This window comes from Pan troglodytes, chromosome 9 (genome assembly GCF_028858775.2).
Source record: "Pan troglodytes isolate AG18354 chromosome 9, NHGRI_mPanTro3-v2.0_pri, whole genome shotgun sequence".
Taxonomy (NCBI): Eukaryota; Metazoa; Chordata; class Mammalia; order Primates; family Hominidae; genus Pan; species Pan troglodytes.
The window spans coordinates 67,770,352-67,796,159 of NC_072407.2; the positions used below are offsets into that span (position 1 = coordinate 67,770,352).

The 25,808-nt window shown below is 49.9% G+C and overlaps 1 protein-coding gene and 1 non-coding gene across 2 annotated transcripts; both read left to right on the forward strand.

Moving 5' to 3' along the window:
- The first annotated feature begins 2,274 nt into the window (after positions 1-2,274).
- MIR612 (microRNA mir-612) lies at positions 2,275-2,373 on the forward strand. The gene has a single exon (NR_035941.1). It is a non-coding gene; the product is annotated as a microRNA mir-612 (primary transcript).
- A 9,968-nt stretch (positions 2,374-12,341) lies between these two features.
- FAUP4 (putative ubiquitin-like protein FUBI-like protein ENSP00000310146) lies at positions 12,342-24,938 on the forward strand. Its single transcript, XM_009423472.5, has 3 exons — positions 12,342-12,998; positions 13,104-13,248; positions 23,774-24,938. The coding sequence occupies exons 1-3, from the start codon at positions 12,849-12,851 to the stop codon at positions 23,890-23,892; spliced, it is 414 nt and encodes a 137-aa protein (XP_009421747.2). The 5' UTR covers positions 12,342-12,848; the 3' UTR covers positions 23,893-24,938.
- The last annotated feature ends 870 nt before the right edge of the window (positions 24,939-25,808 follow it).

Sequence of the window (25,808 nt, forward strand, 5' to 3'; positions counted from 1 at the left end):
GGTCACTCCATCAACATCCCCCATGGCCAGAGCCTGAGCTGGTCCCCAGAGACACAGGCATTCAGCTGACAGCCTCACCTTCACGCTGCTGCTGTTCTCATGGGGGACAGGCCTCAGGTGGCAATGCACAAATCATCAGTTAAGGGCAGTTGTGACAGTTACCAAGGAGTGTAGTCCCCCGCCCAGTGAAAACAGCCCTAACCAGGGGTGGGGACCTTTGGGCTCTGACCCGAAGGGTAGGAGAAGCTGGAAGGACAGCATTCCTGTCTGCGAAGGCAGGAGCAAAGCTGCCAGGCTATGAAGGAAACGGCTGGAGCCTGAAGTCGTGCAAGCTGGGGCTGGCAGGGACAGGGCCAACTTCCAGGCCTGGGGGCCACCATGAGGATTCAGGACGTGACCCCCAGGGCACATGAAGGCCTTCCATCTGTATTTAAGAAAAGACTTTATCAGACGAGTACGGTGGCTCACGCCTGTAATCTCAGCACTTTGGGAGGCTGAGGCGGGTGGATCACGAGGTCAGGAGTTCAAGACCAGCCTGGCCAATATGGTAAAACCCCATCTCTACTAAAACTACAAAAATTAGCCAGGCATGGTGGCGCACACCTGTAGTCCCAGCTACTCGGGAGGCTGAGGCAGAAGAATCACTTGAACCCGGGAGGTGGAGGTTACAGTGAGCCAAGATCGCGCCACTACACTCCAGCCTGGGTGACAGAGTGAGACTCCGTCTCAAAAAAAACCAAAAGACTTTATCTTATTTCCTATATGTTTGTGGTTTCAGTCCTGATGTATAATTTGACCCTAGTTAGAATGGTTATCTGAGGAAGTGGCCTGTACGATTTCTGCTTTTTTAAATGTGTGGCTCCCTTTCTTCATTGATTAACGTATGATTATTTTTATAAATGTTCCATGGCAGTGGGAAGGGATTCTCTGTCACATTCCACATCTGGATCAGTTCCTCCCCATTTTGTTGGTCAAATCCGGATCTGCCATATCCTGTGTAATGACAAGTGAGTTGCATTCTCACCGTCACTCCTGGGGTCTCTCCGCTTCCCCTGAGCTGGCTCAGCAGTCTGCTCCATGTGTTTTGATGCAGGGTGACCCATTGGTATTTCCGACACTAACGCCCCCGTCTGTGGACTGCTTGCTGCTTGGGCTTCACTGTGTCTGGTGTTGACAGTGCAAACCTAAAGGTGTGCACACACACTCCGCTGTCTTCTTGTTTGCACTGGACTTAAATATCTATGAGGGTTATTTTCAACTGCTGAATTTGGAATGATTTTTATATCTTTTCTGCTTTCTGCCCATGTACATGTGTTTATTTTACACTGTTGTGATTGGTAGTTACTATGTGGGGACACAATTACTTGGGCTGAAATAATCCACCTGTTCTGGTTGGGGTCCTCTGGGGCATTCCAGGGTGAGAGGTTGTCACTGCCACCTGGGCCATGTGGGCCGGCACCAGCATTTTGTGGTTACGAATTGTACAGTCACAAATATCTTTGGGCAAATCCCCTTCTATACCTCAAGGCAGCTTTTGGTTTGCAACCCCACTGGCCAGAGGGAAGGGCCAGTCACTTGGCTCTCTCACTGCCCTGCGCCCCAGATGGTTCTAGGGCTGCTGTTTTCCCTTGGCCCTGCCAACACCACTGTTTTTACTTCTGCTCATTGGCTGAGTGCAGTGGTTCCTGGAAGCCGGTGGCACGTTTCCCCGCATAGCTCGCTCATCCCACAGCACACACCCGAGGGTTCTGTTGCTAACACGCTGAATTAATTCTTTGCTCATCTTACAGAGTGTGTTTTGACTGCCCCCATTTCTGAGGCCTTGTAAGGCCAGAGCTTTGTTGCTTCATCGGCAGGTTGGGACTTAGATGGCCGTGAACGTTTCCTCTCTGCTGCTGCAGTAAGTAAGTGCCCGCACCATAGTGTGTTTGGGGGCTGAAGTTGAAGCGAGGCTGTGAGGGGAGATGGACGTGTGAGGAGGGATGATGGGGCTTGAGCAAAGTGGGGGAGGGGCAAAGGCAGTTGGCCCAACACATCAACACATTCCCCACCCCTTTGAGAGGTCTGAGGCCTGCAGACCTGGCTCGGAGCCCACCTGGTAGTCCTCAGACCGTGTGTGTGTGTGTGTGTGTGTGTGTAAAAGAGAGAAGTTGTGGAGAAATAGGGGGCTGATTCTGCTCAGATTCATCAGGACGAGTAGAAGGCACCCAGCTCTCACCCTGGCCTGACATGTGTGTCCCTGAGCAGGTTACAGCCCTCTCTGAGCCTCTGCTTCCCATCTGGACCCTGCTGGGCAGGGCTTCTGAGCTCCTTAGCACTAGCAGGAGGGGCTCCAGGGGCCCTCCCTCCATGGCAGCCAGGACAGGACTCTCAAATGAGGACAGCAGAGCTCGTGGGGGGCTCCCACGGACCCGCCGTGGGCCCAGGGGAGGCAGAGCCTGAGCCAACAGCAGTGGTGCTGTGGACCGTGGATCCTGAGGGTGGCCTGGGGCAAGTACCGGCTGAGGGTCCAGGTGGGCTTTGTGTACCTTTGGGTCCTGGGGCCCTGGTGACTTGGACCCGTCCTCCCCAGAACTTGGACTCCAGGTTAGAGTCAAGTGACAGGAGAAAGGCTGGTGGGGCCCTGTGCTTCCGACTTCATTTCGAGTGATGGCAGTTCCCAGGAAGGAATCCACAGCTGACGGTGGCTGACAGATCAGAGAACGGAAGGCAAGGCAGGCGGGCGTCTGCGTGACCTCAGGTGCTTGGGGCCCAGCAGACCCAGAGAACCATTTCCACTAGGCCAGGGTGCCGGAAGTGTCCACAGGTCTTAGATTCCCTGTTCAGATGAAAAGATTTGTGCCTTTAATGATAAAAGTGATCTGCATAGAGTCAAAAATTCAAGCCATGGTTATAAAATGCAAGTAAAATCCCTGCCCTCACCTATCCCACCCTGCTACACAGAGATGTCCTCTCAAGTTTCCTAGACTCACTCTGGAAATTTCTGTATACACACAGAAGCTTGTGCCTCTGCTCGTGAAGGCAGAGGGAGGGAGAGCTGAAGGACCAGCACCTTCTCACCTGTGGGCCCCCTCAGTGCTCGGTCCCAGAGCATGCAGGACTGTGCCTCGTGTTCAGTTTGCTGGTCTGACTTCATGCTCCTTGGGCGGGATATGCATGTGCCATGCTAGGAGACATGTGGATGTGAAGCTGGGGGACACTGTCCCCTGGCTATGCCTTTACAAGGGAAGTAAGGAAGGTAGGAGGTGAGCCTGGGAGGGAGGGAGGGAGGGAGGGAGGCGCGGAGCCGCCGCAGGTGTTTCTTTTACTGAGTGCAGCCCATGGCCGCACTCAGGTTTTGCTTTTCACCTTCCCATCTGTGAAAGAGTGAGCAGGAAAAAGCAAAAGGCGCTGGTGGTGGCACGTCCAGCACGGCTGGGCCGGGGTTCGAGTCCCCGCAGTGTTGCTGCTTCCTTCCAGCTCCCTCCTCCAGGCCTCTCCTCCCACCCCACCAGGGACATCTTGTCTCCTAGAGGGGTAGCATTGGGTGGGGCACCCCAGGCCTCTCCCAGAAGCCCTCCTGCCCTGCTATCCCCTCCCTCATCCTCTGGGGCCCTGGGAATACAGCAGGGGACGTGGGGCCACAGGCAGCTGATAACTTAGCCCCCTCAGCCACTCCTGTGGGAGGGGGAGGGGGACAGCTTGGCGGCTCTGCACCCAAAGCTGTGGGGCCTACCTGGAGTGTCCCCACCCCTCAGGGCATACTCCCCACTGCCCTCTTCTTCCCAGGATCAACTCACCGCTACCCTCCTCTCCACATCTGAGGACCAGCGTGGCTCTTCCAGGGAGGGCTTGGGGAGATGAGGTCCAAGGGGAGAGGCCAGAAATCCTGAGGCCTGGGCTGGAGATGGGTGGGCAGACAGGGCCCAACGAACCGGCCCTTGGGCAGGAAGGCCAACAGCTGGGACCACAAGGTGCCGGGTGGGACAGGGAAGTCAGCCTGTGCTCTCCAGGCACCTGGGACCCAGGAGATCCCCCCGGCTCAGCACCAGCAGAGGCAGCTGCTGTGATCCTGGGCAGGCAGTGTCCTCCTCCCTCAGTCTCTGCCCCCTCCCATCCCCAAGAGGGAGGCCAGGGGCTCACAGTCCATTTCATGGGCCATGATACTGATGTTGTCTGCAGTTGGGGCAGCTTGCCTGACCACAGGGCTCTCCAGGGAGCCCCTGCCAATCACTATAATAATCTCCTTTAACAAGTCAGGCCCCATAAGGAACAGCCAGAAGCAGGAGAGAGGTATGCAGAGCTGGCCTATGGAGGCTTGCCATCTCTTCTGACCCCACAGAGCCCACTCAGAATACCACGCCCTAGTGGGTCTTCCCAGCCCAAACTCAAGTCACAGGATGGCACAGGTCCTCTAGGGAGAGCTGGGCTCCCATGGGGTGGAGGGAGCCCCAAACCTCAACAAGGCTGAGGGGATGCAGTATGCAGGGCCAGGGAAGGGAGCCAGGAGACAGAGGGGCCGAAAGCCAGTCAGCTTTGGTGGAGAGAACCCTTCATGAGGAGCCCTGGCTTGGGCCTCCTGGTCAAGGAGTGTTTGCAGCAATCTGTAGTCCCTTAGCCCCTGGCAAGTTCTGGTGCCAGAAAATCCCCTCTGGAGCTGGTGTCTCTCTCATTCAAGGGGTGAGAAGAGGCAGCGTGAAGCCGAGGTCTTGGCCGGCCATGCCTGGGTGGTGAGGCCACAAGTCCACCCCTGCAACTGCAAGGGCAGCAGGGAGGAGCTGCAGGATCTGCTGTCCTTGGATGTGATCAGCCTGCCACTGGGGACCAACAGGCCTAGACTCATACATGAGCCAAGGCACAGAGCCCAGGACTGAAGACAGAGAGGAGCCACCACACGGCAAAAGAGCATGGACATCTGAGTGCCACCTAGCCTGTGTGAGACTCCGTTTCTCTATCTCTAAAATGGAGTCCACCAGGCGCAGTAGCTCATGCTTGTAGTCCCAGTTACTCAGGAGGCTGAGGTAGGAGGATCACATAAGCCCAAGAGGTTGAGGCTGCAGTGAGCTATGATTGCACCACTGCACTCCAGCCTGGGTGACAGAGTGAGACCGTGTCTCAAAAACAAAAACAAATAAATAAAATGGAGTCACTGATAGCTACCTCACAGGGTTGTTGAGAAAATTCGGGATAACATTTACTGCTTGCCACAGGGAAGGTATTAAAAAGTTACAGGTGGGCACGGTGGCTCATGCCTGTAATCCCAGCACTTTGGGAGGTCGAGGTGGGCGGATCACTTGAGGTCAGGAGTTAGAGACCAGCCTGGCCAACATGGTGAAACTCCGTCTCTACTAAAAATACAAAAATTAGCCAGGTGTGGTGGGGTGCGCCTGTAATCCCAGCTGCTACTCGGGAGGCTGAGGCACAAGAATCACTTGAACCCAGGAGGCGGAGGTTGAGATCGTACCACTGCACTCCAGCCTTGGTGACAGAGCGAGACTCTGTCTAAAAAATTATAAAAATTAAAAAATAAAAATGATTACAACATGTGACGAAGGAACTTGGGGCTCAGGAAGGGCAGAACTGTGAAGCTGGAACACAGGCTGGCATCAGTGGGAAGGGTTTTGCTGGCTAGGCTGATGCTGAGGTGATGAGGTGCTGCTGAAGGATGTGAGAGCAGGAGACAGGCAGTCAGATCTAGACCTGAGGAAGGACACCACCCAGACCAGGTAGGGGATGGAGGTGGCCATGGCAGGCATGAGTAGGAGGACTGGACCGAGGCAGGGAGAGTGGACAGAGAGGAGGGGAGTGGGCTAAGGTGGGGCTTGGGCCAATGCTGGCTCAGGTGGTCCCCTTCTTCCACCCTTAGCCAGTTCTTTTCCATCTGTGTGGCCTTTGAATCCTAGACCCCCACCTCTTCTTTGACCCCAGTCCCTGTGGCAAAAATTTCATAGCAGAAGCTGAGTTTGACCAGGAGACATTTTGCTTGGTCCAAACAGCTTTTTACAAATACATTTTTTTAACTTTTTTTTTTTCAAAGTCTCACTCTGTCACCCAGGCTGGAATGTAGTAGTGCGATCTCAGCTCGCTGCAGCCTAGACCTCCCAGGCTCAAGTGATCCTCCCACCTCAGCCTCCTGAGCAGCTGGGACTGCAAGAGCAAGGCACAACGCCTGGCTAATTTTTGTACTTTTTGTAGAAACGGGTCTCGTCACCTTGCCCAGGCTAGGCTTGAACACCTGAGCTCAAGCAATCTGCCCGCCTTGGCCTCCCAAAGTGCTGGGATTACAGGTGTGAGCTACTCCACCCAGCCTCCTCCTGTTTTTTAATTTTTAATTTTTGGTTTTTAGTGTCTTGTCCAAGACAGGATGTTTCTTGGAAACTATTCACAATAGTTTGACTGTTGTGAATAATGCAGCTATGAACATTTGGATACGAGCATTTGTTCAAAGTCCTTGTTTCAGTTCCTTCAAGTACATATATAGGAGTGGAATTGCTGGGTCAGATGGTAATTTTAAGATTAACTTTTTGAGGAACTGCCAAACTGTCTTCCACAGCAGCTGTATCATTTTATATGCCCACCAGCAATTTCTCCACATTCTGACCAACACTTGGAATTTTCTGTTTGTTCTTTTTTCTTTTGAGACAAAGTCTCGCTCTGTCACCCAGGCTGGAGTGCAGTGGCGCAATCTTGGCTCACTGCAAGCTCCGCCTCCCAGGTTCACGCCATTCTCCTGCCTCAGCCTCCCGAGTAGCTGGGACTACAGGCGCCCACCATCATGCCCGGCTAATTTTTTGTATTTTTAGTAGAGACGGGGTTTCACCATGTTAGTCAGGCTGGTCTCGATCTCCTGACCTCATGATCCGCCTGCCTCGGCCTCCCAAAGTGCTGGGATTACAGGCGTGAGCCACCGCGCCCGGCTGTTTGTTCTTTTTTTCTAACAGCATCCCAGGAGATATGAAGTGATATCTGCTTTTTTGTTTTTTTAACCTGAAATGTTTGTCTTCTCTTGGAGATTGAGGATTTCACTGTCTGAAGCTGGATTTGAAGCCACGTCTATAGGAATTGACTGCAACCTTCTGTCCCACAGTGGTTCAGCTTCAGGTCCTGGTAATGCTTGTGAAGGCAGAGGGAGGGAGAGCTGAAGGGCCAGCACCTTCTCACCTCCGGGCCCTCTCAGTTCTTGGGTGGTATCTTAGTCTGTCTTGTGCTGCTATAACAGAATACCTGATACTGAGGCCGGGCGCGGTGGCTCATGCCTGTAATCCCAGCACTTTGGGAGGCCGAGGCGGGTGGATCACAAGGTCAGGAGATCGAGACCATCCTGGCTAACACGGTGAAACCCCGTCTCTACTAAAAAATACAAAAATTAGCCGGGCGCAGTGGCGGGCGCCTGTAGTTCCAGCTACTCGGGAGGCTGAGGCAGGAGAATGGTGTGAACCCAGGAGGCGGAGCTTGCAGTGAGCCGAGATCCCGCCACTGCACTCCAGCCTGGGTGAAAGAGCGAGACTCTGTCTCAAACAAAAAAAACAATACCTGATACTGAAATTTAGGTCTCACAATTCTGGAGGCTGGGAAATCCAAAATCAAGGTACAGGCATCTGGGGAGGGCCTTCTTGTTGCATCCTCACATGGTGGAAGAGCAGAAGATGGCAAACCCACTCCCACAAGCTCTTTTATGTTTTGAGATGGAGTCTCACTCTGTCACCAGGCTGGAATGCAGTGGCACTATCTCAGCTCACTGCAGCTTCCGCCTCCCAAGTTCCGCCTCCCAAATTCTTCTGCCTCAGCCTTCCGAGTAGCCGGGACTACAGGCATGCACCACCATGCCCAGCTATTTTTGTATTTTTAGCAGAGACGGGGTTTCACCATGTTGGCCAGGATGGTCTCAATCTCTTGACCTCGTGATCTGCCCGCCTCAGCCTCCCGAAGTTCTGGGATAACAGGCATGAGCCACCATGCCCAGCCACAAGCTCTTTTTATAAGGGCCCCAATCCATTTGTGAAGGAGGAACCCTCATGACCCAATCCCCTCTCAGAGGCCCCCTTTCCAGTATGTCATCTTGGTGATTAGGTTTCAATGTGGCTTTTGGAGGGAACACCACATGCAAACCATAGCAGGTGGCTTGTCCCCTTCTGTCTGGGGAAGAGAAGAAAAAAGCACACCTTCCTTAGAGTTTCACCCATTGAAAAGCAGCACCTCACCCTGGACCTGAGCTGAGGCCGGAGTAGCCGTGGAAGGAGGATATTCTTGTCCTGGGTCCCCAAAGTGCTCTTAACTCACCCTGCATCAGGCACCAGCCACAGGGCCCTGGGAAACCACTCCAGGGTGCTTTGTCAGGGCAGAGAAAGGGGACCTGAAGTCAAAGAGACTTGTGGGGGTCACCCCATGACCCATCCCCTGCCCTGAGGCAGGACCTTGCTGCCAGAGACAGAATGGGGCCCCTCCATTCAAGGGGGGCTGTTCTCTGGGCATGCCATGTGGGGCATGGCCTCAGTCACATCTATAGAAGTGAGATCACAGGGACAAGGTGGCCTAGGAGGAAGGGGTGTGAGGCCCGCTCCCTCCCAGCACCACACTCACTGCCAGAGTCTAAATCTGCCTCCTGCTGGAGTAGGACTGAGATATATGCTCCCATCAGACAGAGGGACTGGTCACCCTATCTAGCCTGAACAGCTGAGCCCAGGGACCCCCATGAAGCAGGAAGGAACTGGACAAAGGAGCCAGCCAATCTCCTAATTGACAAAGGGGCCAATCCGTTGCCAGACTGCTCCTGGTGGGGCTCCACAGACAACAGCAGCCTTGCTGTTGACTCCGCCCCCATCTTCCCTCCTCCTGCTGACACCTCTTCAGGTTCCCACCCCCACCCTTCTTTTAGGGCAGGCCTGGTCTCAAAGATCTCCACCTACTATGCTCCAGGAGCCATGGTTTCAGCACCTCCCCCATTCAGAGGCCCCTGGGGGCCTGTCTATGGGAGACACTGTGATGCAGGCTGCTTGGCCACTTCAAAAGCCCTTCTCTAGGGATCAGGACATAGCTACCCTCAGCCAGCGCAGTCCACATCACCTCAATGATCTGAGTGATGGTATCAAACCCAGTACTGCACTGAGGAAGCCCTCCATGTTTTTCTGCAGGGCCAGAGAAAGGGGGGTCAATAGGGCCCAGCAGGGGCCTCATCCCTCCAGAGGACAAGAAGGGCAGCCCCTCCCGGGCCCTCACTCCCTCAGCCCAAAAGGGCAAAGACCAGAGTCTGACCCGCCCACCCACCTCCCAGATGTCTCCCCGTCTTCTCATCAAGGGGGGTGATGTTATACGCATCTGGGAGCCCCGCAGAAAGCAGCGCAGATTGGATGGAGGGCTCTGCAGAAGATAAGGATTATAAGCTAATTCTCCTGAGGCCTCAACCCCGCCAGCTGAGGAGCTGACTCCTCAAAGTCTGCAGAGGGTCAGTGTACCTAGCTGGCCAATCCACCTCAATGCTCCCAAAGTACACATGTCTCTTCTCAAGGTCTTTCCCCAACACCCCCCAACCACAAGCCCAGATGTGAAGGTAGTTTTTTTTGTTTTTCTTTTTTTTTTTGAGACGGAGTCTCGCTCTGTCACCCAGGCTGGAGTGCGGTGGCACGGTCTCAGCTCACTGCAACCTCCGCCTCCCAGGTTCACGACATTCTCCTACCTCAGCCTCCCAAGTAGCTGGGACTACAGGCGCCCACCACCACAACCGGCTAATTTTTTATATTTTTAGTAGAAAGGGGGTTTCACCATGTTAGCCAGGATGCTCTTGATCTTCTGACCTTCTGATCCGCCCGCCTCGGCCTCCCAAAGTGCTGGGATTACAGGCGTGAGCTACCGTGCCCAGCCAGCTTTTTCTATTTATTTATTTATTTATTGAGACAGAGTCTCACTCTGTCGCCCAGGCTGAAGTGCAATGGTGCGATCGCTGCTCAAGGCAACCTCCATCTCCCAGGTTCAAGCAATTCTCGCGCCTCAGCCTCCCGAGTTGCTGGGATTACAGGCACGTGCCACCACGCCCAAGCTAATTTTTGTATTTTTAGTAGAGACGGGGCTTCACCATGTTGGCCAGGCTGGTCTCAAACTCCTGACCTCAAGTGATCTGCCCACCTCAGCCTCCCAAAGTGCTGGGATTACAGGCATGAGCCACCGTGCCTGGCCAATTTTTTATTTTTTTAAATAGAGATGGAGTCTCACTACATGACCCAGGCTGATCTTGAGCTCCTGGGCTCAAGTGATCCTCCATCCTCAGCCTCCCAAAGTGCTGGGATTACAGGTGTGAGACACCCTCCCCAGCCTTTTTCTTTTTTTTTCATTATAGATTCAGGGGGTCCATGTGCAGGTTTGTTTTACGGATATATTGCATAATGCTGGGGTTTTGGCTTCTGGTGAACCCAGCACCCAAACAGTGAACATGGTACCCAATATGTAGTTTTTCAACCCTTGCCCCTCCCGCTCTGTTCCCACTCTTGGAGTCCGCAGTGTCTGTCGTTTCCATCTTTATGGCCATGTATACCTATTGTTTAGCTCCCACTTACTATATAAGTGAGAACATGTGGTATTTGTTTCTGCATTAACTCACTTAGGATAATGACCTCCAGCTGCATCCACTTGCTGCAAAGGACGTGATTTCATTCTTTATGGAAGAGCCCCACCCCTACACCCCATGGTCCGCTGCGTCCGACTGGTGGAAGCAGGATCTGTGGTGAGATACCTCAGCACAAGCATATGCAGGCCTGTGGTAGAGGCCGGAAGTAGGGCCCTTTGTCTCCAAGAATGGGCAGACTCTCAACAGGTGAAAGAAAAACAGTACTCCAGGTAGGGGCCAAGCAGAAGCAACAGGTCAAAGAAAGGCCTGGAAGTGGAAAAGCCCTGGGTTCAGTTTGCTAAGAGCCCAGGAGACTAGCTGGGTACAAGGCCGGAAGAAGGGTGGGGCTCTGATGCACCAGCTTCTCCAATCTTCCTGGCTCCAGGGAGGAGATGCATTTGAACAATTCTGAAAAACTTTTGGATCCCAAGTCTAACTCAACATTGTGATTTGCTTACTCCGTGTCACTCTTCTAGATGCTTTTGAAATATATTATCATGAGTAAGTTCTATTTCCATTCTCAGAAAAGAAAACTGATTCAAGATTGTGTAACTTGCTGCTTCTGGTTGGTGACATTAAAAAAAAAAAAAAGATTATGTAACTTGTTCAAAGTCATATGGATTACAAACTATAGCACAGGGACTTAATTTCAGTCTGGCTCCAAAATCTGAACTATTAACAATATTTAAAAGTGCTGGGTGGGTGCGGTGGCTCATGCCTGTAATCCCAACCCTTTGGAAGGCTGAGGTGGGTGAATCACTTGAGGTCAGGAGTTCGAGACCAGCCTGGCCAACATGGTGAAACCCATCTCTACTAAAAATTCAAAAATTAGCCGGGCGTGGTGGCATGCACCTGTAATTCCAGCTACTCAGGAGGTTGAGGCAGGAGAATCGCTTGAACCCAGGAAGCGGAGGTTGCAGTGAGCCAAGATCGTGCCACTGCACTCCAGCCTGGACCACAGAGTGAGACTCTGTCTCAAAAAAAAAAAAAAAAGTCTGTCTTGACCAGGCGCAGTGGTTCCTGCTTGTAATCCTGGCACTTTGGGAGGCCAAGGAGGTTGGATCGCTTGAATCTAGGAGTTGGAGACCAGCCTGGGCAACGTGGCAAAACCGCATCTCTACAAAAAATACACACACACACACTAGCCAGGAGTGGTGGCGCATGCCTATAGTCCCAACTACTTGGGAGGTTGAGGTGAGAGGATCGCTTGAGCCCAGGAGGCGGAGGTTGCAGTGAGCTGATATTGTGCCATTGCACTCCAGGCTGGGTTAAAAAGCCTCTCTGGGGCTGGGTGCGGTGGTTCATGCCTGTAATTCCAGCACTTTGGGAGGCCGAGGTGGGCGGATCACGAGGTCAGGAGTTTGAGACCAGCCTGGCTAACATGGCAAAAGCTTGTCTCCACTAAAAATACAAAAATTAGCCAGGCATAGTGGCGTGAGCCTGTAATCCCAGCGTCTCGGGAGGCTGAGGCAGGAGAATCACTGGAACCTGGGAGGCGGAGGTTGCAGTGAGCCAAGATCACACCACCACACTCCAGCCCAGAGTCTTGCTCTGGGCAACAGAGCAAGACTCCTGGGGGGCGTGGTGGGGAGCGTCTCTGGGACAGTGTTTTCCCAGCTTTCCCGTTTTGGCTTTCTGCAGACACACTCATCACTGTGTTATGTGACAGTCCATACATTTCTCGAAATCTTTCAAGTCAATAATTATTTTTACCCAGCATTACAGAATTGAAAAGTTAGGCTCAGAAAGGGCAAATTCTGATTTGGGCTTCAGACCTAGATTTTTTCCTACAATAAATGATGTAACTATTCTGCCTTAAGAATCTTCTAGCATTTCTCTTTCCAACACGACAGCCAGGGCTGGACTAGCCCCGAGAGTTGCAACGGAAGATGGGCTACAAAGCGGGATGTAATCCTAGGCCGCCCCAACATGCCCCGCATGAGCCGAACCGAACGGCTGGCTCCTTGTAGTTGGGGCCACCTACCTGGGACCTCCCCTTCCCTGTTTGCGACCTCTACACCCTGGCCACACTTGGAGCACCGCCGCACAGTCTGTGGGCGACCCCTCGCCACCTCTATTGCTCGGCACTCCAACCCTGTCTATGTTTAAGCACAGATGTCCAGAGAGCAGCCGCTCTCAACATCTACCGCATCCCACCGTCTAGCAGGAAGCCCGCTCTCTCTCCAACTCCGCGGGACCGACTAGAGCACAGTGAGGACCGTCCAGAGCGCCCCCTCGGAGAGCCCCAGGGCTTCCAGGACGGCGCCCGCGCATGCGCGGACGCCGACGGGCGTGGCGAGGGGCGTGGCTAGGAGGTGGGGCTGCTGACCTCAGTCTCCTCTGTCCTCAAGTCGCCTACATGCGCGCCCGGGAGCTGCACACTCTTGAAGTGACCGGCCTGGAGACGGTTGCCCAGAGCAAGGTAAAGATAATGATGTATCCCTGATCATCCTTACCCCAGCCACTACTTGCCTTTCCTCCTGTGGCTTCCCCAGACAACACTCTTGACTCTCCCTTTCCTTTGAAGGCCCATGTAGCATCCCTGGAGGGCCTCATCTCTGAAGATAAGGTCGTGCTTCTGGCAGGTTCTCCCTTACAGAATGAAGCCACCCTGGGTCAGTGTGGGGTGGAAGCCCTGACGACCCTGGAAGTGGTTGGCCGCAGGCTAGGAGGTGAGTGGGGCTACAGGGGCCCCAAACTGGTGTCCAGGGGCAATTCACGACACTTAGACTTACTTGGTTTGTCCTGCACGGTGTGTTACTTTTTTTTTTCTTTTTTCTTTAGTTCACAATGTCTAAAAGTCAGCTGATTTTGTGTTAAAATTCAGTGTCTGGCTTTGCTTCAAAAATTGGGAAGATCGGCCGGACGCGGTGGCTCACGCCTGTAATCCCAGCACTTTGGGAGGCCGAGGTGGGTGGATCACGAGGTCAGGAGATCGAGACCATCCTGGCTAACATGGTGAAACCCTGTCTCTACTAAAAATACAAAAAAAAAAAAAAAAAAAAAAATTAGCCGGGCGTGGTGGCGGGCGCCTATAGTCCCAGCTACTCCGGAGGCTGAGGCAGGAGAATGGCGTGAACCCAGGAGGCAGAGCTTGCAATGAGCCGAGATCGCACCACTGAACTGCAGCCTGGGCAACAGAGAGAGACTCCGTCTCAAAAAAAAAAAAAAAAAATGGGGGAGATCAGGTGACATTGGGCCTGTGTTCCCACATACCAGCAATCTGCCCTAGCTGAGTGGTGGCTGTCCCTTTGGAAGGCTCTACAGTTTGCCACCATCTCCACACCTCCCTCTTCCAGGGCCAGCCACCATTTATCATCAGGCTTGCGCTGTTGTTTCTCTTAAAGAAAAGTGAATTCTCTTTTTGTTCCTATGTCTCTATCAAAAGTGGGAAAATGAAAGATGGATTGATAGCGCCGCGTGTTTCAAGAGAAGTGGGAGCAAGCATATTTCTTTGTGGAAGTATAGTCCTATGTGTTTAATATGTAACCAAACTTTGTCTGTGTCAAAAGAATACAACTTAAGATGCCATTATGAAACAAACCATGGTGAGAATTTTGACTGGTTTACAGAAAAGATGTGTGATGAAAAACTCAATGAACTTAGAAAAGGACTAAACTTTCTACAGCATTAATCATCGAATACAAATAAAATAAGTGATGCTGCTGTGAAATGCAGTTACATAATAAGTGAAAAAATTGTCCGTGCTTCAAAACCTTTTACAGATGGTGAGTTTATAAAAGACTGTCTATTGAGTGCAGCGGAAATCATGTGTCCTGAACAGAAAGAAGCATTTGCAGACATAAGCCTAACCAGAAATACTGTTGCTCAGAGAGTAAAAGATATGGCTGAGAATTTACAGGATAAGTTGTGAGAAAAAGTGAGATCATTTGTGACATTTTCTATTGCAGTTGATGAGTGCACATATGTAAATAATACAAGTCAGTTAATTATGCTTATCCATGGTGTTGCTGAGAATTTTGATATCACTGAAGAACTTTTAGACATGGTACCTATGGCAGATCCAACCACTGAAAGTGACTTATTTTTGTATGTTGAAAAAAGTCGGCTGGGCACAGTGGCTCATGCCGGTAATCCCAGCATTTTGGGAGGCCGAGGCAGGTGGATCTCAAGGTCAGGAGATCAAGACCATCCTGGCTAACACGGTGAAACCCCGTCTCTACTAAAAAAAAAATACAAAAAAATTAGCCAGGCGTGGTGGCGGGCGCCTATAGTCTCAGCTACTCGGGAGGCTGAGGCAGGAGAATGGCATGAACCCAGGAGGCGGAGCTTGCAGTGAGCCGAGATCACGCCACTGCACTGGGCGACAGAGCAAGACTCTGTCTTGAAAAAAGAAAAAGAAAAAAAAAGTTTCAAAAAGTTTAATGTTGACTGGTCAAAATTAGTAAGTGTGACCACAGATGGTGCCCCTGCAATGGTCTGTGATAACACTGGACTTGTTGCAAAACTTAAATCCAAGTTCAAAATTTTTCAAAAAGATACAGAACTGAAATCCATTCACTGCATTAGTCACCAGAAATTGTTTTGTACTGGAAAGTTAAAACTAGCTGGGTGTGGTGGCTCACGCCTGTAATCCCACCACTTTGGGAGGCCGAGGCGGGCAGATCACCTGAGGTCAGGAGTTTAAGACCAGCCTGTACAACATGGTGAAACCCCATCTCTACTAAAAAATACAAAAATTAGCCAGGCTTTGTGGCGGGCGCCTGTAATCCCAGCTACTCGGGAGGCTGAGGCAGGGAGAATTGCTTGAACCTGGGAGGAGGAGGTTGCAATGAGCCGATATCACGCCACTGCACTCCAGCCTGGTCGAAAGAGCGAGACTCCCTCTCAAAAAAGAAAGAAAGAAAGAAACTCCGTGTCTATTAAAAATACAAAAATTAGCCAGGCGTGGTGGCATGCACCTGTAGTCCCAGCTACTCGAGAGGTTGAGGCAGGAGAATCACTTGAACCCAGGAGGCAGAGGTTGCAATGAGCCAAGATAGCGCCACTGCACTCCAGCCTGGGTGAAAGAGCGAGACTCTGTCTCAAAAAAAAAAAAAAAAAAAAAAAAAAAAAATTCCTCCCTATTCAAATTATTGTGTGTTTTTTTTCTTTGCTGATTGGACCCAGACTGATAATGGTCCTGTTTCTTATCTGTCCTGGGATTCCCCTGAAAGAAGATTTGGATTTGGGGCAACAAAGAGGACAGATGTTCACATACACAGGACTTTGCCTTTCCCTGGGTCAGCAAGGCACCTAATGGAGAACAAGTGTCCCTGGCCCAATAACAGGCATACAGGCTGTTACCATGTTAATTCACGTTGGTTTTTTTGGTTTTTTTTTTTTTTTTTTTTTTTTGAGACAGTCTCGCTCTGTCTCCAGGCTGGAATACAGTGGCGTGATCTCGACTTACTGCAACCTCCGACTCCCTGGTTCAAGCGATTCTCCTGCCTCAGCCTCCTGAGTAGCTGGGACTAGAGGCACGCACCACCATGCCCAGCTAATTTTTGTATTTTTAGTAGAGATGGGGTTCCACCATGCTGGCCAGGATGGTCTCGATCTCCTGACCTTGTGACCCGCCCACCTTGGGATCCCAAAGTGCTTGGAATTACAGGCGTGAGCCACTGCGCCCGGCTATGTTGATCTTAACTAATCACCATTGTGCCTCAATTTTTAGTTAATGATAGCAGAAAAAGGATGGGCCAATTCAACAAATATTTGTGGAGAATGTACCATGGGCAAGGCTCCTCTCTGAGGGCAAGTCATTTCTGTCACTTGTTTATTCCGTGACCTTGACCTGGTCATCTTGCCCTCTGAGTTTTGCCTTCATCCATAAAATGAGGCTAGTATCACATGTATTATCTATTGCTGCATAAAAGTTACCTCAAAGTGTAGTAGCTTAAACCAACAAATTTTTATTATATCTCTGGTTTCTGTAAGTCAAGAACCTGGGAGTAGTTTAGCTGGGAGGTTTCAGCTCAGGGTCTTATTTTTGTTTTGTTTTGCTTTCTTTGAGACAGAGTCTCGCTCTTGTTTCTCAGGCTGGAGTGCAATGGTGCAAACTTGGCTCACTGCAACCTCTGCCTCCCAGGTTCAAGTGATTCTCCCGCCTCAGCCTCCCGAGTAGCTGGGATTACAGGTGTGTGCCACCATGCCAGCTAATTTTTTGTATTTTTAGTAGAGACAGGGTTTCACAATATTGGCCAGCCTGGTCTCGAACTCCTGACCTCAGGTGATCCACCTGCCTCGGCCTCCCAAAGTGCTGGGATTACAGGCATGAGCCACCGTGTCTGGCCCAGGGTCTCTTAAGAGATTGCAATCATTTGAAAGCTTTGAGTTAACTTGTACGCAGCAATAGATAACTTACACATGTGGTCGTAGCCTCATCACTGGGGTTAGAGGATCCACATGAGAAAGAGCTCATTCACACAGCTGTTGGCAAAAGGCCTCAGCTCCTGGCAACATGGAAGCTGCCTTTCCCTGGAACAAGTGATCAGAGAAAGAGAGACAGCACACTGATCAGCACTGTATCTATATAACCTAGTCTTGGAAGCGATACATCAACACTTCTCTCATATTCTATTGGCCACTGTATTAACCATGTCTTTGATTTTCTTTATTCTGATGCTTTGACATCTGGAGCCTTGCTGACCCCACTGGAGGGACCACCTCTCCCAAGCTTCCAGTTCTTAGGGATAGAGAACAACTCACCTGAGAGTGTGCTTTTCAAATGCAAACCAACCAGTCCAGAGCGCGCATCCCCCCACCATCTCCTTTATCATGCTTTCCCACTTCAGGCTGCCGGTCACTACCCTAATCACCCCAGGGCGCGGTACCAGACTAAAGGGACAGCCCTTATGCCTCAGAGCCTGAAATTGACCAATCCTGAAACTAGCCAGTCCTAAAACTGTTATCCTGTCCTGCCCACCCCTTCCCTCAGAAACCACAAGAAAGGCTCTTGCAGGTCAAAGCGCAGTAGCTCATGCCTGTAATCCCAGCATTTTGGGAGGCTGAGGTGGGCAGATCACGAGGTCAGGAGACTGAGACCATACTGGCCAACATGGTGAAACCTTGTCTCTACTAAAATACAAAAACTTAGCTGGGCGTTGTGGCTCACACCTGTAGTCCCAGCTAATTGGGAGGCTGAGGCAGGGGAATTGCTTGAACCCGGGAGGCGGAGATTGCAGTGAGCCAAGATCGCGCCACTGCACTCCAGCCTGGGTGACAGTGCAAGACTGCATCTCAAAAAAAAAAAAGAAAAAAAGAAAGGTTCTTGCACAGCTCCCGTCTTCCCCTCTTTCCCCTCTGACTCTTGACGAACAGCCTCCTCCACCATGGAATGCATGCCCCTTCCTTTTGAGAAATGCAACAAGCTCTCCAGTGGTCATCTCCTGATCTGTTGGCCTTACTGGCCCTCAAATTTCCTATTCATGCATTACATATTTATTTATTTACTTTGAGACAGGGTCTCCCTCTGTCGCCCAGGCTGGAATGCAGTGGTGCCATCTAGGTTCACTGCAACCTCCACCTCCCGGGTTCAAGCATTTCTCCCACCTCAGCCTCCTGGGTAGCTGGGATTACAGGCGCACACCACCACACCCAGACCATTTCTGTGTTTTTAGTAGAAATGGGGTTTCGCCATGTTGGTGTTGGCCGGGCTGGTCTTGAACTCCTGACCTCAAGCGATCTTCCCACCTCAGCCTCCCAAAGTGCTGGGATTACAGGTGTGAGCCACCCATCATGCCTGGCCTATTCATGCATTACATTTTAGAACCATCACCAATCAACTCGGATACAGCGTGGGAGGGGACTACACAAGGATGTCAATACCAGGAGGTGGAGAATCACTGGAGCTAGAAGCTGCCCACCACACCACCTATTTCCCGTGGGAAAAATAAAATAAGATAAATATATGTAAAAGACCCTCCTAGTACAGTAATCCAAACATGCAGTTAAAAGAAGTCTGAGGCCAGGCGCGGTGGCTCACGCCTGTAATCCCACCACTTTGGGAGGCCAAGGCGGGCAGATCACCTGAGGTCAGGAGTTCAAGACCAGCCTGGTGAACATGGTGCAACCCTGTCTATACTAAAAATACAAAAATTATCTGGGCGTGATGGCAGCTGCCTGTAATCCCAGCACTTTGAGAGGCAGAGGCTGGTGGATCACTTAAGGTCAAGAGTTCGAGACCAGCCTGGCCAGCATCAAAATCCTGTCTGTACAAAAAATACCAAATAGCTACTAGGGAGGCTAAGGCATGAGAATTGCTTGAACCTAGGAGGCAGAGTTTGCAGTGAGCCAAGATCGCGCCACTGCACTCCAGCCTGGGCGACAGAGTGAGACTCTGCCAAAAAAAAAAAAAGTAATTTAGCAATGTGGCAAGTTGTAAGATCAATACAAAAATCAATATTATTTCTATATACTGTCAATGAAACACTGGAAATTGAAAATTTTAAAACATAATACAGCCAAATGTGGTGGCTCATGGCTATAATCCTGTACTTTGGGAGGCTGCTGTTGGAGGATTGCTTGAGGCTGGGAGTTCAAGCCCAGCCTGGGAAACATAGTGAGACCCTTGTCTCTACCAAAAAGAAAAAGAAAAAGAAAAAAATTATAATTCTGTCTCTCAGCAAAATCATAATTTTTTTTTTTAATTTGGCTAGGTTTGGTGGCGGGCATCTGTAGTCCCAGCTCCTGAGCTGAGGCTGAGGTAGGAGGATCGCTTGAGCCCAGGAGTTTGAGGCTGCAGTGAGCTATGATAATGCCACTGCACTCTTGCCTGGGGGACAAGACTGAGACCTTCTCTCTCTCTCAAAAAAAAAAAAAACAAAAAAAACCATATATATATATATATATATATATATATATATATAGCCACTTACAATATCATTTAAAAATGAAATACTTAGGAATGAATTTGAAAAGCAATTGACCTGTTCTCTGAAAATTACAAAGCATTACTGAGAGATTACCAGATAGAGATTTACCATCTCAATATTGAGCTGAGATATACCAAACTCAATATTGTTAATATGATGATTCTTCCAAAATAAACTATTCAATGCAATATCAGTCAAAATCCCAGTAGGCTTTTTAATACAAGTTAACAAGCTCATTCCAAAATTCTTGTGGTAATGCAAAGGACCTAGAATAGTCAAGACAATGTTGAAAATAATAAAGCTGGAAAAGTTAAACTACTTGACTTATATAACCAAGACTTAATATAAAATTACAGAAATTAGCCAGGTGTGGTGGCTCACGCCTGTAATCCCAGCACTTTAGGAGGCCGAGGTGGGCGGATCACCTGAGGTCAGGAGTTCAAGACCAGCCTGGCCAACATGGTGAAACCCCGTCTCTACTAAAAATACAAAAATTAGCCGGGCATGGTGGTTGGCACCTGTAATCCCAGCTACTCGGGAGACTGAAGCAGGAGAATCACTTGAACCCAGGAGGCGGAGGTTGCAGTGAGCTGAGATTGTGCCGTTGCACTCCAGCCTGGGGGACAAGAATGAGACTTCGTCTCAAAAAAAAAAAAAATTATCTGGGCATGGTGGTGGGCACCTGTAGTCTCAGCTACTTGGGAGGCTGAGGCAGGAGAATCGCTTGAATCCAGGAGGCAGAAATTGCACTGAGCCGAGATCATGCCATTGCACTCCAGCCTGGGCAACAAGAGTGAAACTCTGTCTGGAAAAAAAAAAAAAAAAAAATTACAGAAATTTGGGTGGGCATGGTGGCTCACGCCTGTAATCACGGCATTTCGAGAGGCCGAGGTGGGCAGATCACCTGAGGTCAGGAGTTAGAAACAGACCAGCTTGGCCAACATGGCGAAAGACCATCTGTACTAAAAATGCAAAAATTAGGCCAGGCACGGTGGCTCAGGCCTGTAATCCCAGCATTTTGGGAGGCCAAGGCGGGCGGATCATGAGGTCAAGAGATCGAGACCATACTGGCCAACATGATGAAACCCTGTCTCTACTAAAAATACAAAAAATTAGCTGGGCGTGGTGGCGCACACCTGTAGTCCCAGCTACTCGGGAGGCTGGGGCAGGAACATCACTTGAACCTGGGAGGTGAAGGCTGCAGTGAGCTGAGATCACGCCACTGCACTCCAGCCTGGCAACAGAGTGAGACTCTTGTCTCAAAAAAAAATAAAAATTAAAAAAAAATAAAAATGCAAAAATTAGTTGGGCATGGTGGCGAGCACCTGTAATCCCAGCTACTCAGGAGGCTGAGGTGGGAGAGTCGCTGGAACCCAGGAGGCAGAGGCTGCAGTGAGCCAAGATCACACCACTGCACTCCAGCCTAGGTGATAGAGTGAGACTCAGTCTCAAAAAAAATAAAATTACAGAAATTGGCTGGGCACGGTGGCTCATGCCTGTAATCCCAGCACTTTGGGAGGTCGAAGTGGGAAGATCACTTGAGGCCAGGAGTTTGAGACCAGTCTGGGCAACATAGCGACACCCAGTCTCTAAAATAAGTAAATAAATAAAATTACAGCAATCAAGATAGTGTGGTATTGGCACAAATTAGACAAAGGCCGAGGCAGGCGGATCACTCAAGACCAGCCTGGCCAACATGGTGAAACCCCGTCTCTACTAAAAATCCAAAAAAAAAATTAGCCAGGTGTGGTGGTGGGCACCCTGCAGTCCCAACTACTTGGGAGGCTGAGGCACGAGAATCACTTAAATTCAGGAGGCAGAGGTTGCAATGTGCTGAGATCACGCCACTGCACTCCAGCCTGGGTGACAGAGTAAGACTGAAAAAAAAAAAAAAAAAGAAAAAAAAACCCAAAAGAGAAATAAGCCATGTGGTGGCTCATGCCTGTAATCACAGCACTTTGGGAGGCTAAGGCGGGAGGATTGTTTCAGTCCAGGAATTTGAGACCTGCCTGGTCAACTAGTGAGACTCCATCTCTACAAAAAATAAAAGTTAGCTGGGTGTGGTGGCATGCACCTGTAGTCCCAGCTACCTGGGAACTTGGGAGGCTGAGGCAGGAGTATCACTTGAGCCCAAGAGTTTGAGGCTGCAGTGAGCCAAGATCACACCATTGCACTCCAGCCTGCATGACAAGGTAAGACCCTGTTTTGTTTTGTTTTGTTTTTAAAAAGATAGACAAATAGATTAACAGAACAAAACAGAAAGTCTACAAATATATCCATACATATATGATTAATTAATATTTGACAAAAGTCAAAGGCAATTTAGTGGACAAAGGACAGTGTTTTCTTTTTTTGAAATGGAGTTTCGCTCTTGTTGCCCAGGCTGGAGTGCAATGGTGCGATCTCAGCTCACAGCAAGCTCCACCTCCCGGATTCAAGTGATTCTCCTGCCTCAGCCTCCCTAGTAGTTGGGATTACAGCTGCCCGCCACCACACCCAGCTAATTTTTTCTATTTTTAGTAGAGACAGGGTCTCTCCATGTTGTTCAGGCTGGTCTCAAACTCCCGACCTCAGGTGATCTGCCCGCCTCGGGCAACAGAGCGAGACTCTGTCTCAAAAAAAAAAGTTTAGGCATGGTGGTGGCACACGTGTAGTCCCAGCTACTTGGAAGGCTGAGATGGGAGGATCACTTGAGCCTGGGAGGTGGAGGCTGCAGCAAGCTATGATTGTGACACTGCACTGCAGCCTGGACGACAGAGTGAGACCCTGTATCAAAAAAAGGAAAAGAGAAAGAACTTCTGTTCTTCAAAAAAAAACATTTTTAAGAGAATGAAGACGGCCAGGCGTGGTGGCTCACGCCTGTAATCCAGCACTTTGGGAGGCCAAGGTGGGTGGATCACGAGGTCAGGAGTTCAAGACCAGCCTGGCCAAGATGGTGAAACCCCGTTTCTCCTAAAAATACAAAAATTAGTCAGGCGCTGTGGCAGTCACCTGTAATCCCAGCTACTCAGGAGGCTGAGACAGGAGAATCGCTTGAACCCAGGCAGCAGAGGTTGCGGTGAGCCGAGATCATGCCACTGCACTCCAGTCTGGGCGATAGAGTGAGACTCTGTCTCAAAAAAAAAAAGAATGAAGACAAGCCACAGACTGAAGAAAATATTTGCAAATCAAATATCTGATCAAGAACTTGTGTCTATAATATATAAAGAACTCTCAAAGCTCTTTGTGAACTCACCATGGCTATATCTTGAGAATTTGTCACTTTGGACTGGGCACGGTGGCTCACGCCTGTAATCCCAGCACTTTGGGAGGCTGAGGAGGGCAGATCACGAGGTCAGGAGTTCAAGACCAGCCTGACCAACATGGTGAAACCCCATCTCTACTAAAAAATATTTAAAAATTAGCCAGGTGTCATGGCGTGTGCCTGTAATCCCAGCTATTCAGGAGGCTGAGGCAGAAGAATCGCTTGAACCCAGGAGGCGGAGGTTGCAGTGAGCCAAGATCGTGCCACTGCACTCCAGCCTGGGCGACAGATCGAGATTCCCTCTCAAAAAAAAAAAAAGAATTTATCACTTTGAGTGGAGCTACTAGCTTCTGGCAGTAGCTAGAATCAGAGCTCAGGAACTATGCCCTTCCTGAAGTTATGGAATCACTGATCCTAAAAGGTTTTTTTTTTTTCTCTCTCTCTCTCTTTTTTTTTTTTTTTTTTTTTTTTTGAGACGGAGTTTTGCTCTTGTTGCCCAGGCTGGAGTGCAATGGCGCGATCTCGGATCACCGCCACCTCCGCCTCCCGGGTTCAAGCAATTCTCCTGCCTCAGCCTCCTGAGTTGTCGGGATTACAGGCATGCGCCACCACGCCCGGCTAACTTTGTATTTTTAGTAGAGACAGGGTCTCTCCATGTTGTTCAGGCTGGTCTCAAACTCCCGACCTCAGGTGATCTGCCCGCCTCGGCCTCCCAGAGCACTGGGATTACAGGCATGGGCCACCATGCCCGGTGATCCTAAAAGTTTAAATAGGACTTGTCCTTCAGGGTCACAAGTGCTGTGCTCTGATCTCTGCCAGCAGAGGTGATGGGCTTAGCTTATATCCCAACTGTTCCTTCAAACCCTGGAGGATGTGTTGCCATCCCCATCAAAGACTCCTTTCTGTTCCAAGTGCTTTTTCATTTAGCTGGAGCGGTGGTAGCCAGGCCAGCAGTGGACTCTATACCAATACCTTCACTCCGGCCAAAGCCCGAGTCTGGGAGGAAATCTGGAGAAGGAACTGCTTCCAACCCTGATGCTCTGGGCCCTGTGAAATGACCTTGACCATCTCTCATAGGTAATAACTGCCTCTCACTGCAAGTCAACCCTGTACAACCAGCCAGATATTTGTGGACAACACTTCACAGCTCAAAACAAGGTGAACCTAACTCCTCAGCAAACCACAGATGCTCCTGAAAGTCTCCAAGGCCAGAAGAAAACCCCTAAACATATACCACACTGTGGCAACCGTAGCCTAGAAGGTAACGAATGAAGAACACAGCAAATATCTGAGAGTTGCTGCCTGAAGACACAGGACAATGACCTCAGAAGGGTGGGGATGGGCTGGAAAACCTCTGGTCTCTACCCTCCTTACAGCTGTGATTTGCTTCTCCCTAGGAAGGTCCTGCTTCCATGCTTCTCCCCATACCCCACTCACTTGAGTGTCTCACACGGGATGGTAACTAGATGTAACACTTACCAAGGGGTCATTATCACCTACTAAATACAAATAGATGTCTAGCTTGTCTGTCCACAGAGAGGTGAATGATGAGAGAATTCAATCTCCTGGAATCAAAAGAACTTTTTGGCATATATTCTACAAATTAAAAACTCAATGACCAGCCGGGCATGGTGACTCACGCCTGTAATCCTAGCACTTTGGGAGGCTGAGGCAGGCAGATTGCCTGAGCTCAAGAGTTCGAAGGCCAGGTGCGGTGGCTCACGCCTGTAATCCCAGCACTGTGGGAGGCCTAGACGGGTGGATCACCTGAGATCAGGAGTTTGAGACCAGCCTGACCAACACGGAGAAACCCTGTCTCTAGTAAAAATACAAAAATTAGCCAGGTGTGGTGATGCATGCCTGTAATCCCAGCTACTCTGGAGGCTGAGGCAGGAGAATCGCTTGAACCTGGGAGGTGGAGGTTGCGGTGAGCCGAGATCGTGCCACTGCACTCCAGCCTGGGCAACAAGAGCGAGACTCCATCTCAAAAAAAAAAAAAAAGTTCGAGACCACCCTGGGCAATATGGTGAAACACCGTATCCACTAAAATACAAAAAAATTAGCCAGGTGTGGTGGCGCATGCCTGTAATCCCAGCTACTCGGGAGGCTGGAGCAGGAGAATTGCTTGAACCCAGGAGGCGGAGGTTGCAGTGAGCTGAGATCGTGCCACTGCACTGCAGCCTGGGCAACAGAGTGAGACTCTGTCTCAAAAAAAAAAAAAAAAAAAAAAAAAAAAAAAACCTGGATGACTAAATGAGATATCACTGCACACCTATTTGAACAAATAAAATTAAAACAATGACAATACCAAATACTGGCAAGCAGGCAAAGAAACTAAATCTCTCATACTTTGTTTGTGGAAACATAAAATAGTTCCGCCACTCTGGAAAATAGTTCAGCAGTTTCTTAAAAACCTAGACATATAATAATAATAATTATTATTATTTTGAGACGGAGTCTCGCTCTGTTGCCTAGGCTTGAGTGCAATGGCGCCACCTCGGCTCACTGCAGCCTCTGACTCCTGGGTTCAAACAATTCTCCTGCCTCAGCCTCCTGAGTAGCTGGGATTACAGGTAATTACAGATAATTTTTTTGGTATTTTTAGTAGAGACAGGGTTCCACCATGTTGTCCAGGCTGGTCTCAAACTCCTGACCTCAGGTGATCCACCCTCCTCGCCCTCCCAAAGTGCTGGAATTACAGGCGTGAGCCATCATGCCCGGCCAACATATAATTATTATACAACCCAGCCACTGCACTCTTGGGCATTTATTCTAGAGAAACAAAAACTTATCCCCACTCAAAAGCATGTACGTGAATGTTCCTAGCAGTTTATTTTATAATGGTCAATATCTGGAAACAATCCAAATGTCCTTCCATGAGTTAATGGTTAAAATAATTGTGGTGCACCCATACCATGGAATACTGTTCAGCAATAAAATGGAATGAAATGACCTGAATGGATCTCAGGAGAATTATGCTGCATGAAAAACACCCATCTCAGGCCGGGTGTGGTGCTTGCAGTGAGCTGAGATAACGCCACTGCACTCCAGCCTGGGCAACAGAGAGAGACTCCATCTCAAAAAAAAAAAAAGAAAGAAAGAAAGAAAGAAA